At 45.9% G+C, this 14,729-nt stretch overlaps 1 protein-coding gene across 1 annotated transcript; it reads right to left on the bottom strand.

Annotated features, from left to right (window-relative positions):
* Positions 1 to 783: 783 nt before the first annotated feature.
* On the bottom strand, positions 784 to 11,926 carry LOC114584453 (uncharacterized). The gene is made up of 8 exons (XM_077930379.1): positions 11,675 to 11,926; positions 10,605 to 10,714; positions 9,750 to 9,800; positions 8,334 to 8,423; positions 7,348 to 7,419; positions 5,600 to 5,693; positions 4,705 to 4,775; positions 784 to 2,484 (listed from the first exon to the last, which is right to left on the bottom strand). Exons 1-8 carry the CDS (start codon positions 11,746 to 11,748, stop codon positions 1,124 to 1,126), a joined length of 1,923 nt encoding a protein of 640 aa, XP_077786505.1. The 5' UTR covers positions 11,749 to 11,926; the 3' UTR covers positions 784 to 1,123.
* Positions 11,927 to 14,729: the final 2,803 nt, after the last annotated feature.

A 14,729-nucleotide genomic window follows, 5' to 3' on the forward strand; every position in this document is an offset into this window, starting at 1 on the left:
TCGTTTGACTCTTTGGAATCTCCAAGGCAAAGAGTAAAATCTCAGGCTGAGGCTCCAGCACACAAACAGGGATGGGCTATTTTCTGCTTTTTGACATATTTTTTTCTGTTACCACCTACCCACGACCCATGTCTATCAGGTTCTGCACATCTACACCCACAGCAGAATGAAGCAGCAGTCTCAGAGGTGGGAAAGTGGACTGATCCACCTCAGAATGCAGGTGGGGTGCCATTTTTAATGGTTTACCATGTTTGAAAATGAACACCACAGTGCCCTTCATGTAGAAACTAAACTGTTTTATCAATGAGTCTGGTTCTAATTCTGTCTGCTTCCTGCTGTCTTCATTTTCTTATTTCAGGAAGCTTTCCCCCACCCACCTTTAGTTGAAGTACTACAGCGGCTCAGACCCCAGTATCTCAAAGACCACTTCTCCCCATATGAACCGACCTGGACCCTGCAGTTGTCATCCTTCTGTGGGAAATCCAGAGGGTGGCAACATGAGAATGGGCAAGTAGTTCAGAGAAAGCTCAGAAAATCCCAACCACTGTGTGATATACCCAACACCTAATATAGGATCCATAGTTGTGTTCATGGTACAGAATGTGGTACAGAACCCCTGCTGTTCCAATGTCAGAAACAATGAGGTGTGCAGGCCATCCAGCGGTTACACCAGTGGTTTTCATCCCATAATAGAACCACAAATCATTACATTACATTACATTACATTACATTACATCCACCCCCACCCCCACTTATCTATATTCCAAACCTTTGCTTTCAATCTTTGACAGTAAACAGAAAATGCTTTTAATTTTGAAACAGAAATGGCCTCTAATGCCAGCAAGCTATGCCAGCGAAGTGTCCAATGAGCTGCAGATGTGGTCCATTTACAAACTTTTTTTCCAAATTGCAACACTTGGGATTTGCTGGCTCGCTCACAATCTGGAACATAGCACCACCTGTCGGCAGTAGCTTCCAGGACCTTGCAGGCTAGTCTCAAGCAGCTTCTATGTCCTTGGCTTTTAAATGAAATTACAGCAGAACACAACCTGGAAAATTTTTCACTTCCACCCTTTATTATGCATCTCTCCAGCTTCCGGGGATTTATAAGGTTCTCCTTGGTCTAGGAGTTATAGGAGCAGCTGGAAGGGGAGGTCAGGGGAGAGGAGAAACTGCCCCTGCCAGGGATCCTATTTACTCTGCCCAGGAGCCTGCTGGAGATATCTGGGAGATGAGGTGTCATTCCCCCTCCTGTCCAGTAGGCTCCTCTTGGGATGTGTGCATGGATTGCTCTGCCGACGCATGGATTCCTGTCCCCTCTGGGCCAGTTGGAATGGTCTACAAATATATGGTTTCCACACAGGAAAGGGTTGCCTCCACTAGGCAGCTGCCTCACCCCTCTCTGAGGCGGGTTGTTTATGTTTGGGAGCTGGCTTATACTGCTTGCCCACTTGTCTCCTTCTGAAACTGGCTCTTTGGAAGGCTGGTGCCCTCTGCACAAAAGCTTCCTCGTTCCGTCCAGGAATTTCCTCATGCCTCCCAGAAGCCCTTCCGAGGCCTCCACTGGCTGCTTCCTGGCTCCATTTGGTCCCTGGCCCTGCTCCTCAGAAGGCACAGCTGGCGGAGTACTTCCAGTTGTCACCCTAAGGGAGGCAGGTGATGCTTCATTGAGACCCGAAGACGGCCTGCTTCCAGAAGCCAACCTGTAGCCAGCAGGTCCTTGAGCATCTTCAGCATCTCCAGAAGATGGATCCAGAGGGTCGTGGGACTCACTGCATCTGGGATGTGAGATGCAGTCCCTCTGAGGGTTATTCCAACCCTCAAATTCAGGAGTCGGGGCATCTTTAAGCTGCGATTCATTCTGCTGCAGGGGCCACTCATACACAGGTGAGTACTCACATTCATACGGAGACTCGTACACTGGGGAGTCCTTGCAAGTATAGTGCGTTTCGTATATTGGAGGGGTATCGTAGCCGTATTGCCATTCATACACAGAAGAGTTGTCAAACCTGTACTGAGACTTTGGTCCAGAGGTCTCATATATGCACGGCGAATCAGATGGAGAGATGTCATCATCGTACTGTGACTCATAAATGGGGGAGTATCCGCAGCTATACCGAGGGTCATATATGGTAGAAAACTCATATGCATTTTGAGACTCGTACACAGGAGAGGCTCCATTTTTCTTCACAGGAGATGAGCATCTGGAAGGCATCTCGTAAGCTGTGTAAGAGCTGCATCCATACTGCTCTTCATACGTGGAAGACGAAGGATAGGCTGAAGGCACCTCATCTTTCACCACCTCATAGACTGCACATGGGTTCTTCCACCTTTCGTAGGACTCAAATCCCCCAAGAGCCTCATCATCTTCATCATACCCCGGCCCCAATCCATTTCCATCATTCTCCTTGTATTCTGGGACCGACTCATACTCCGTCTGCATTTCACTGCCCACTGCTTCTATGTTGTTGCTTTCGTTTTCACCTACAATGACCACAGAAACAAAAAACGTTGGGTTATGGAAAACGAGCAAGGTCCCAAATAAAGAAGAATGGCAACTTAAGCTGACGGAATATGCACAGCTTGCAGACTTAACATATAGACTAAGAGAACAAGAAGAACATACGGTTAGAGAAGATTGAAAAATGTTTATTGAATATATGGGGGGAACTGTGTACACTTGAAAATGCTGGCAGCATTAAGATAAATTCAACAGTGTAAATAAGTTTTGATGGATGTAAAAATGGAATACTGAATGGTTTAGTTTATGTAAAATATGCAGGGATTTATGATATGCAGAATGAACCATGGAAAGAGAAGAAGGGAAGTCATTGATATTTTAAGGATGTTTAAATGAGTATTCTAAATTGTAAAACAGAAAATCTAATAAAAATTATATATATATATGTAAAAACCCGTTGGGTTATTTCTTTTTAATAAGCAATTCATTTCCCAAGACAAGGTTCAGCACTCCTAATACTTTCACCAATAGAAAGGGCACCGCTGGTGGGGAACAAATTTCCATCCAGACCAGGGATGGTTAGGCTGTAGAGCTCCAGGTGTTGTTGGACTACAACTCCCACCATCCATGCTGGCTGGGACTGGTGAAGGTTGAAATCCGACAACCTCTGGAGAGCCACAGGTTAATAACCTCTGAAGTAGACAAGTCCCCAGCACTAGGAAGTAAAAGAGCCTGCTTTTTTAATTCATTCATTCCCATATCAAGAAAGAGGCTTACTGATGCTGAGGTACTTAACCAAAGAGTTGGAAGAACTCAGTCATGGTGGGCGAACACCAGAATCGTTTCCAGTCACAGAATTCTTGCCCCATACATAGTTTTGACATAACTTTTTCATAAGACCAGTATCTGCTCTAATGACCCATCATTATTTCTAAGATGAACCGAGAACGTATCAGACAGCGAGCCACAGCCTTTCCCAACCTGCTACCCTCCAGATGTTACTGGACTGCAATTCCCATCAGCACCAGACAACATAGCCAACAGTCAGAGATTACAGGTATCATGGGCCCCGTGCTGCCAGCCAGGATGGGACGGGAATGCCAGAGAATGATCCAGAAGTCGGGGTGGAGAAAGTTCAGGCAGTGACTTGGGAGAGGGTCTTGCCCCACTGTTTTCATGTCACGATAAGGAAGAGGAGAATGAAGCTACCAGAGTAGCTGAGGAGGCAGCTGGCCAATCAGTGGAGCCAGGTGAAGTGGAGGTGGAGGAAGAGTCAGTGTTGAACTCGGGTCGCATTTCCAAAGATGTGCCATTGTATGCACCTGTATGGACAGCTCCTTCTCCCTGTAGGAGCGCATGCTCCCAAGCTCAGTCTTCTTGCTTGGAATGAGAATAGCATGAATGGCAGGCGCGCACACACTTTAAAAGTAGAACGAGAGCATCATGTCAGTTGCTGGGACAATGCCTGTGCTTATGCCTATTTTTGTGTTAGAAAGATGTACTCTGTACTTTGAGCTAATGCTGAAACCATGTGCTGATTTCATAAATTAACTTTCCCCAAGCTGAGAGAGTCTGAGTATTGTTTCCAAAGGTGGGAGCCATGACAATGAACTTTACAGTGCTTTAAGGGTGGTTCACTCCTACCCCTTTACTTATGGAGAAGGGGGTGTCTAATCCATATGAGGATTTGTTGGTATAGTACAGTGTTAAAGTGGGATGCGGGTGGTGCTGTGGGTTAAACCACAGAGCCTAGGACTTGCCGATCAGAAGGTCAGCAGTTCGAATCCCCACGCAGGGTGAACTCCCGTTGCTTGGTCCCTGCTCCTGCCAACCTAGCAGTTAGAAAGCACATCAAAGTGCAAGTAGATAAATAGGTACCGTTCTGGCGGGAAGGTAAACGGCGTTTCTGTGCACTGCTCTGGGTTGCCAGAAGCAGCTTAGTCATGCTGGCCACATGACCCAGAAGCTGTATGCCAGCTCCCTCGGCCAATAAAGTGAGATGAGCGCCGCAACCCCAGTCGGTCACGACTGGACCTAATGGTCAGGGGTCCCTTTACCTTTACCTTTACAGTGTTAAAAGATGATAGTTTAATTAACATCAAATACAAAAGTGCAATCTGTAGCCAGGACAAAAAGACTCAGGCCTCATACTTTATTCTGTACCTGCCTGTGAATAACAGGTTGCTCTGGAATAATTCCGAGCTCTATGAACTTTACTGTGGCCCCAAATCATTTCTTCCTACCTGAAGCCTCAGCAGATTTTATCTCTCTATCATCCTTAGCTTCTACTTGTTCAGAATCTTTATCTGCAGACCTGGAAAATCAACACACTGGAGTTACCCAGTGGAAAGCAAACAGATGGACATCCTTTCCCCATCTACCACAACGATGGCTGCTTTAAAAATCTATCAGTGCCCTTTTTAGATTCTGGACACATCTAGAAGATATGGGGCTATAGCTCATGTCTTTTAGCTACTACCTAGCAGCAGAAGGCATGACACCCCCATACTCACGGTTTTCACATCCCTTGCAAGCAGCAGCAGCAAATGAAGTGAGGGGGGAACAGGGGAACTCTGAGCATGATGACATATTGTCACATGTCAGCTTTTACCAGATCCTGAGGTGGGGGGGGGGCACCTATCGGAAATGCAGATCTATATCTGTATCTGTACATGGCAGAGCCATGTATCCCCAGCGCAACCCAGCAACCCAGATGCTTAGAAGGTTGAGGTAATTTTCATCTGCTTTAGTATTTTAACTTTTGTATCTTTTCAAGTATGGTTGTGATATAATCAAGCAGTGTACAAACTTTATGAAATAATATAAAAAAAAAGATTTAGTTCTGTCCTTCAGATTTTTTCCATATAAGGATACATCTTTCTGGGTACTTTTTGGCTTAACCCTGCATAACCCTTGGCATCTCATTGCCAGATGCTGGGGAGAGAGGTTCCTAGGTTTTCTGAGGGCTTCCCTGCTGGGAGTTCCCTGCTGATAGACTAATGCTGGAAATGACCTGAGCTTGCTGTGCACATGCACCTCTGCCTTGAACCACTTCTTAGCTCTGTTGACCAGCAGCTACTAGGCCATCCCATCTCTGCTTCCCCTTGCATTCAGGGACAGCAGAGGCACAACTCATACCTTTTCCTGCTTATTATGTTTCTTAAACTGAAGACTTTGGGATCAAGAGAGAAGAAACATAGTGATCTTTTGGGTCCAAATGTTATTGAAACACCTGCAAAAGAAGATGACAAATTCATTGCTGGGAACTTATGACCAATGCTAGCAGGCAACTGAGGTTTTCACTACGCTACTGTCCAGTTGCCAGTCATCCCTGCATCCCGTCAGATAGTATCCTCCAAAGGATGGTTATCTCTTTTTCCTTCAGGACAACCCCTGCCCAAGGCAGTTTGCCTTGTGGACTACAAGTGACCCTAAGCCACTCTGTGTCAGGCCTCTGAGTCTAGCCTTGATGTTTGAAAGTACTTAAAAGGATGTGCTCTTAGTCACCCAAATGAGAGCTGGAGAAACCCCTTTTATGTTCTTAGTGTATGTTCCTAATCTTCTAGTTTGAACTCTGAAGCTAGTTTCCTCTGCCTATCCAAGAGCACGTGACAGTGGAACTCAGTGCAAGCTCACACCTGTAGGGGAAAGTTTACCTGAAAAAGGGTCTCAGCACTGCATATTCACACACACACACACACACACACACACACACACACACACACTCCACACACATGGAGTGGGGACTCACCCAGTCCTCTGCTCCTACTAGGGAACTGGCTAGGAGACCGGAGCACAATGGTCTATCCTATCTACAAGATGATACCTTCCCAATTCTATGTTCAAAAGCTGGCTAGACAGGCAGTTTAATCCTGCTGCAATGCTGGTGATGGGACAGAGTCCTCCTCCACACCACACCCTCCAACATTTCTCCGATGAAAATTGAGACGTCGCATTCCATAATGATAATTTTACTATTTATACCCCACACATCTTACCCAGCCAGCCCCAGCCACTCTGGGCAGTTTCCAACATATATAAATATATAATAAAACATTAAACTTTTTTTTAAAAAAAGCTTTCCTATATAGGATTGCCTTCAGACGGCTCAGGAGCTGGATAACTCCATACCCTCCAACATTTCTCCAATAAAAAGGAAAAGCGGGACATTCCAGGATCAAACCAGAAACAGGGATAACTTATCTAAATCAGGGATGTCCCTGGAAAATAGGGACACTTGGAGGGTCTGCCACCCCTGAGGGAGAAGGCTAAGAGAGAGGGTGCAGGCCAGGCCACGCAGAACACAGCTGGGTCCACTCTCTGCCCAGAGGCAGCTCTCACTCTACCTAATGATAGGGCCATCCCTGGAGAATGGAAACAAGGTTTCTTTAACAACATGTAGGCTTTCTGCGCATTTAATCAATGCTACAAAGGGCCCTAATACACATTGATTGAAAAGCGGAGGAGTGGAAAACATTGGGGAGAGGGGGAACCTGCTACCCTACCCCTTGCAATCACCTGTGACTGAAAGACTGGCCCACGATATGGCAAAGCATAAATTTGAAAATAGATTTCCTCCTCCCTTGTTGAAATTCAGCGTTTTGTCCACTGTGCCATACTGACTAGCAGAAGCAGCAAGTGAAAAGGTTCAGAGCTCAACTGGAGAAAACTGGAGAGCCAGACTAGCTACTAGAGAAATGGAGGTCAGCCCCCACAACAAGGAAAGATTTGGCAGGGAGGGGGGAGGAAGGACTCCTAACATCTCCCATAACAGAAGGAGAAAAGCTGAGAGGAGGTTACAGCCGACAGATCAGAAGGCAGAAGAATGGCAGAAGCATTCCAGGTTAGATAGAGGGATTCACATTTAAAGGTTGGTAACATCCTACCTGAGTCTTCTGAAATGGAGATGGAAAATAAGGGGCCTCGTAAGTACCATGGGACGTCTTCCTCCTTTTTGGCTGAGAAAGCAGAAGAGTGGGGATAAAATTCAACTCATGGCAACAGCAAGTGGCTTTATGGGCAAACTTAAGTCATTGCAATGCTGGAGTTGCTTTCTTTTTTATTGCAACCTCCACCACCACTCACTGCTGTTCTATCTGTTTAGAACCATCTCCCCTTTATTATCTACTTCTTTGTCAATTTCCTCTTTGGGGCCTTTTTAGGTGTTTAAAAACTGACCTTTGTAAACAGCTACATCAACCGTCCCAGATTTGAGTGTTACAGTGGAGGGATGTTCAGACTTTAAATACATGGAATTCTGTTACTGCTACTATGAAATAAAATAATAATAACAGAAATGAAATACAACTCCTGCTACTACTGCCAGCCACAATGACTTCTGCTACTGCAAAATAGTAGCAACCACAGGGACAATAATGACAACATTGTTTTGGTTTCCTAAACAAACGGCTGTTAGTAGTTGCAGAATCTACCAAAGAAATTTGGTTGTTTTTTTGAAGTCTAATTTTCCACTAAGCTATGGTCCACGTTCAGCCTGGTAGAACTCCAGTGGGTGAGTAGATCTCCTGTCAATGGGAACCACAAGAAAACTGCAAACACTAAAGCAGGCCCTCCAGCTGTTTTGGGACTACAATTCCCATCATCCCTGACCACTGGTCCTATTAGCTAGGGATGATGGGAGTTGTAGTCCCAAAACAGCTGGAGGACTGAGTTTGGGGATGCCTGCACTAAAGGACAGAGTTCACAGTTTTTACAGACAGATACCCAAGAGGAAAGGGTGGAGTGAGGCAAAGGGATCCTGAAATTCTTTATTCCTGGGGACTGTGGCCCTTTATCTCAACATAACAACCCTTCAGTAACAAAGTCTAAATCTTAGCTATCAAAACACAATCCAGATAAGAATGACGCTTACCAGCATAAGAGTCTGAGCTGCCAAACATCTCTCGGAAAACCTCCCAAGGGCTGCGGAAGGTGAATTTCAAATCGTCTCCTTCAGGAACTGCTGGGGTAGTAACATGATTTGCAAACACATCACTGAAGTCCTGGGATGCTCCCACTGTATAATTTTTATGAAGAAAAAAATGGAGAAGCCCCTTCCCTTTCTGTGTAGCCAGGATGAGTAGTCTGTGACTGGTGCTCCTTTGTGAAACACTCATGAAACCCACCTCTCCACTCGGCACAAGGGATTCTGTGTGAGCTGGTCACAACTGATGGGAGTTTTAATACAAGGTATCCAGAGGGGAGGGGTCTCCTTTGGGCTCCAGTTCTGGGTTCAAAATAAGATGCCATATGCCCTATATGTGAGGTTTGTGGGCCTTAGAAGAAAGATGTGTGAAATAGTAGAGAAAGTGTTGTGTATTCAGTGGTCTGTGTTTGCCTGAGCTTGAGTCTGGACTAACGAGTCTGAGCCCCTGTGTTCTGATTCGATACATGATAGCCAATCACAGAACATTTCAGGATTTGGGCCTCTGTCATTGGCCCTTAAATTCTGACTTATGATTCGCAGCTTGGGAGTTTAGACAGCCAATCACATTGGGAGTAGGAGTGGCCCAGGCCTTCAGAAATGTATATAAGCAGTTGCTTTGCGCCTGTTGTCCCATTCTGTTAGTTCAATAAAGGTTCTTGCTGTTATCACTGTGTCTTGCCTTGTGGGAACCCACCTACGCTTCAGAAAGAATATTGTTACAAAAGCTGGATGCCTACCCCTCTCTCTGCCAAGTGGTGGCAAAAGCCCATAGGGTCCCAGGCACACACACAGGGTCTGTGTCCCTTTGGAGAATGGAAGACATGGGGGAGACTGTCGTGCTTTAAGAAATATGGCTTATTCACCTATTGACACCTTCATTCTGCATGGAGGAAATCCAGATCTTACAGCATACGGACTTCCAGAGGCAGCAGCACAAGCAACCTTCAGGCTGCTTCCCTCAAAAATAGATGCCAGATCTTCTTCTTCCTTATCTCTCCTAGAAACCTGTCACTTGAAAAATCCCTTTTCCTGTCCCCTCAAACATACACCCCATCACCTTGGTAACATCTCACCCTCCAGGCTAAAGGATTCCTCTCAACGCTTTGTGTCACATTCGGTTTGCTCTTCACTAAGCCAGCCAGACTGCTTTGCATAAGGCAGCCTAGGAATTCCTTTGCAGCTTGCATTCTCCTTTCATACCACAAATAACCAAAACCATAGCATGTGTTGATTTCTAGGGTTGACCCTAATCTATAACATGGGTTTGAAATAAGATGCCAGACAAATCTTAGCCTATATGTGAGGTTCATGGGCCTTAGAAGAAAGGTGTGTGAAATAGTAGGGGGGAAATATGTTTCTTACCTGCTGCTGTGATTCCATCCCCATAGCAGTCATAACGTTCACGCTTGGCCTCTGAAGAAAGGAAGGAGGACTACGTTGGCAAATTCACAAGTAAAACGGTAATCTTTGCACCCTCTAGAAGCTATACTCTGGCTCTGCAATATAGATTATGAAACCTGGCTTCTGCAGGTAACAATGTTGGCTCCAGGTTTGGGGAGACCCTGAGTAGCCTCGTCTCTTTCTCATCATTGTTACTGCTGCCTCTTGACTTGTTAGGTGAATCCCGCCTTGCAGTTTGTTAAGGGTGCTGGGAATTTTAGCTCAGCTGGGGAGTAAACTACAGTTCCCATGCTCTTTTGGGGGGCAGGGAACTATGTGCTTTGAATGTGCTTTGCCCAATTTGCACCACTGCCACAGATGGAGGGCTGCTCTTTCTCTTTGCTCCTGTCCTCGCTCACTTGGTTTGGGCAAGTGAGCAGGCAATGACAGCAAAGAGAATTAGCAGGAGTTCGATTAAGGGGCTCCCGGGGTTAGGAGTGGGAGCCCCTGATAGGGTGTGGGCCTTGGCAGATGCCTGGCAGTGCCAATCCCTGATGACAAACCTGCCAGGCAATAATTTTCCATAGTTTACCAAAAAGGCCTCTCCCCATAATCCATGTCTATTGCTATCAACTCCCTGGTCTAGAAGTGTAATCGAAAATAAAGGGGGGAATTCCAGAGAGACAGCCGTCACAACCTCTGATGATTTAATGAAGTGACTTCGGCTAACAAGGGCTGTGAAAATCAGTGTCCCAAAGCCCAGGGAGACATAAGCCTATGGGATCCCAAATGATCTGAGAGTCAGTCGGTGGCAGAAAGATGAACTTGGGCGCTTACTGTCTGACAACACTTCATAAGCTTCTGTAACTTCTTTGAATTTCTGCTCAGCATAATTCTTCCTATCTGGATTTTTATCCGGGTGCCACTGTAGGGCTTTCTTTCTGTACCTGCACAGACCCAGGAGAGAAAGGGAATGCAGTATTTGAGCGTCACAGCACCTTCTGCAACAATAAACCGCCTTCAATGCAAATCCCAGTTAAGAACGTAAAAAGAGCCCAAACACCTATGTAGTCCTGATTTCTGTTCTTACAGTGAACAACCAGATGCCCATGCAGGACTGGCACAAGAATTTGGGGGGCCTTAGCATGGTGCCAATTATGCCCCACCCACCTATACACAAACACCACCACCTCAGCCAGGCCCAGCCCAGCTGCCCCCACTAGCATACTTTTTCTGCCCCAGCTGCTATTTTGGTGCTCTCCACTGGGCCACCAGGCACTGACCATTGTCTTAAGTCCCCCAAAATCAAATGCCCCAATCCATAAAGCTATGGAATCTATAGATGGTGGACAGTCACCAGAAAGGTAAGTTGAGTTTAGTAGGGCCCTTCTTGTTCTTGCTCTAAAGCACTGCTGCTTGTCTACCACTGAAACAAGTCTGGTGGCCCAGTGGGGTACAGTCCATGATGCAATTGCCAAAGCACCACTTTCTACATTAAAGAAAATACACTATCACATACCCTCTGACATCCCACTGAACAAAATCAGGGCGCTTGTTCTTTTGGTTCCCAGCTCTCACGGGAGCCAGCTGATTCGCACAAGCAAGCGAGACCAAGAAACAAGCATATTTTGGTTTGGTGCTCTGACTCAAGCCAGCTGACTCACACAAGAGTGGCAGGTGGAGAAACAGCACATTTCAGGATCCGGTCAGAAGCTGGGATGGCTTCTGTAATTCCAGGATGCCCCACCTAAAATGGGATAGTTGAGGGGCATGCTGTCATGTATTAAATGTTGTCTGATGTGTTAATTGAACTGGCATCAGGAATCTTTTCTTCCTGCCTCACACATGGCTTGAGTTGCGGGAAAGGCCCCAAGAGAGAACACTGAGAATTCAAGAGAAAGACTTACGCCTTTTTAATATCATTGTCGGAGGCATCCCGAGGAATCTCTAAAAGCTTATAATAGTCTGGCACGGCATCCATTCGCCTGTCCTGTGCAGAAACCAGTAGTAGAGAAACGGGGAAAGAGCGGCTGCAAGGGGAACAATGTCTCTGGAAGCACCGAAGGCGTCCACACAACTTGAGCTGCTTCTAGGGCTGACCATGGCCGCACTCTTGGCTGCACTGCTCCTTACAGCACAGCAGGAGGTGGGTGCTGTGGGCAAAGGGCCCTGCAGGGGGAGAGGAAACAGAATGAGGCGCCGCAGAATCTGTCCATCCCACAAGAACTCCCCACTGCATGCACACAAAGGGAGAATGAACACGGTGGTGATGATCTGCTTCCCAGGAGGTAAAATTGTGTGTGTGTGTGTGTGTGTGTGTGTGTGTGTGTGTGTCTCAACTCAGAATTTCACCAGGTTGCTTCTCCATTTGAAGAATCCACTTCTCCACTTTCAGCTCCTATTTATTAGAAAAGCAGTGCACACACATGCCTTTTTGAATTGCTGCGATGGAGGGGTACAAAAGGCCTTCTTGGCCAACCTTGCCTCTCAAAGACAGGGTTTGTCCAACCACCAGACCCCAACTGACCAAGCAACACAAACTAGATGCCAATGCCACCCCAATAAATAAGTCAAGAACATGTCCAAGGGAAGGACATGGCCAGAATGATAGTACATCAGGGACTATGTGTCAGAATTGTTTATCTGTGAACAGGATCCTCATTTTCTCTTGGGTCCTGTTCACGTAGCTGTCCCGGCAGTAACCATACATGGGCCATGCATATGCACTTACAGGTTTGTGTCATCCTATGAAGTTTGTAGAGTTATCCTGTGAGTGTCAAATGTTATCTCACTCAGAAGAGAGCTTGTAGTGTCTATTTAGTTCTGGGCATTTCTGTTGCTTTATTTTTTATTTGCTCACTAGCATGATTACAGAAATAGACTGACTACCACACAGAACAAATAGCAAACTAGATAAAATGGCAGGAACCTTTGGCCACCAAATTGTCCCTAGCACAGGGGAAAGAATGAACGCCGAGTCTGTGGTGCACTTAGGTCTCATGGAGGAACAACAGCATCCCAAACTTATAGCAGTACCGATCGGAGGATCTACCAGGAAATGTTGGGGTTTTATACTAGTTTTAACTTAAGTTTGGGTTCTTCTTAGGCTCCGGTAGGGCAAGATCAGTGGAGGAGCTACACAGTGAATGAAACTGTAGGATGGAAGGCTTTCCAGAATGGAACAAGTTATAGTGTAAGACAATGAGGTCACCACCTGAAGCTAAGCAGGCCTGTCAGTGCGTGGATGGGTGACTGCCTGGGAACCTCATGTATAGTATATGACAGAATCATAGACTTGGAATAGACCCCAAGGGTCATCTAGTCCAACCCCTTGCAATGCAAGTATCTCAACTAAAGCATCCATGACAGATGGCCATCCAACCTCTGCTTAAAAAGGAAGGAGAGTCTACAACCTCCCGTGGGTTTATATTGACCTTTTGAGACTTTAAAACCTCCATTTCAGAGACTAAGGTAGGACTTTTCTTGTGCACAACTAGTAGGCCTAGCCCATGTCAGGACATCTTCTTCTAGCTGTTAAAGCTTCCTGTATCCATAAAGACCCGTTGTTTTAACAATCCTTCTGACTTCAAGTTCTCCTGTCTCCTTGTGCCAGCTTTTCACACACACCCTTTCCCCCCCTACATGGATATCCACAGGGGAATAAAATGGGGTGTGGGCAAAGTAAAATACTCCATACATATACATATACATATACATATACATATACATATGCAAATGCATATCTAAAAGATGGGAGCAGGGAAATGTCTCACAAATGAGAATACAGTAGTGCCTGTACATTTTACCTCTTATCTCAGGTTCTACAAATGATAGTCCTTTAAAAAGAAAAAGAAAAAGAATGCTGGTAATTGGTGGATTATGGTTCATTGGGGACTGGGGGCTGCCCCCTTGTCCCCTCCCATGGCAGCCATGTTTCCATAGGGTTCATTTCCTGATCCCCATCATCATTCGATACTCTTCTAACTTCTTAAAATCACCTAGGCTCAATATACCTTAGTTTATCCAGAGGTTGCCTGTGTTCTTTGTTCCACCTGATGGTGAGCTGGGCACTTGATGTCTTGGGGGAGGCAAGAGCTTACCATCACCCCAAACCTGCTCCCTCCTCCCCTGCTGATCAACAACTTCAGTAGCCAATGGGAAGTTGGGGGTTATTGTGACATCAGAGCTTTATGCTTTCCTTAAGGATGTGGGGTGGGGGAGGGAATCTACAAAAGGTCACACTTTTGGGAACATGTGAGTTCATACTTTATTTTCCCAGTTCTTGCTCCTTCACCATCCCAGTCTCACCTTTGACCCTTTCGCTGTGGCAATCTATCAGTGTTTGCTAGCACTTCTGGTTCATAAATGCTTCTCTGGAGTATGTAAAAAATGTGTTCAGATCATTACAACAAGAGAACTCTTTCTGCAAAGTTGCCTTGATGTGGGGCTTCAGGGTTTCCTGGATAGAGGAACTGATCCTTAAATTGTAGCCCTGTGAGGTAAGGTTACCAGACGTCCCTGTTTCCCGGAGACAGTCCCCGGATTTACAAATCAGTCCCCTGACAAAATCCAACCCCTTCAACTGAAATTGAAAAGTGTCCCCGGATTCATTGAAAAAGAATCTGGTAACCTTACTATGAGGGGAATAGGGATCTGCTAAGAACTCTCAGCAATCTTAACAAAGTACAGTTCCCAGGATTCTTTGGGGGAAGTCATAAGTGTTAAAGTTGGGTCATAGTGCCTTAAAACTATAGTGCAGATGTGACCAAACTCAGATACAGGAGATATGGGGCCAAAGGGGAGGAAAAAGGGAAGTGGGCTGTCTATGGTTAGTGCATATAAACTTGCTGAAGAAGGCAGAGAAAAGTGGTAGTTTTCCGTAGCCTTAGTGAGAACTTGGGAATTACCCAAACTATGCCTGAGAGGCTCAGTGACAGTATCCTCTTCCAGTAGGCAGTGCTT

Source organism: Podarcis muralis, chromosome 1 (assembly GCF_964188315.1).
Source record: "Podarcis muralis chromosome 1, rPodMur119.hap1.1, whole genome shotgun sequence".
Lineage (NCBI taxonomy): Eukaryota > Metazoa > Chordata > Lepidosauria > Squamata > Lacertidae > Podarcis > Podarcis muralis.

Bases quoted from the DNA above. Each gene is read 5' to 3' on its own strand.
- LOC114584453 (XM_077930379.1), bottom strand. From the start codon at position 11,748: ATGGATGCCGTGCCAGACTATTATAAGCTTTTAGAGATTCCTCGGGAT. The intron at 7,420-8,333 runs GTAAGCGTCATT...CTGCTTTCTCAG, and splicing joins CAGCTCAGACTCTTATGCTG to CCAAAAAGGAGGAAGACGTC. The intron at 4,776-5,599 runs GTATGAGTTGTG...TTGATTTTCCAG, and splicing joins AACATAATAAGCAGGAAAAG to GTCTGCAGATAAAGATTCTG.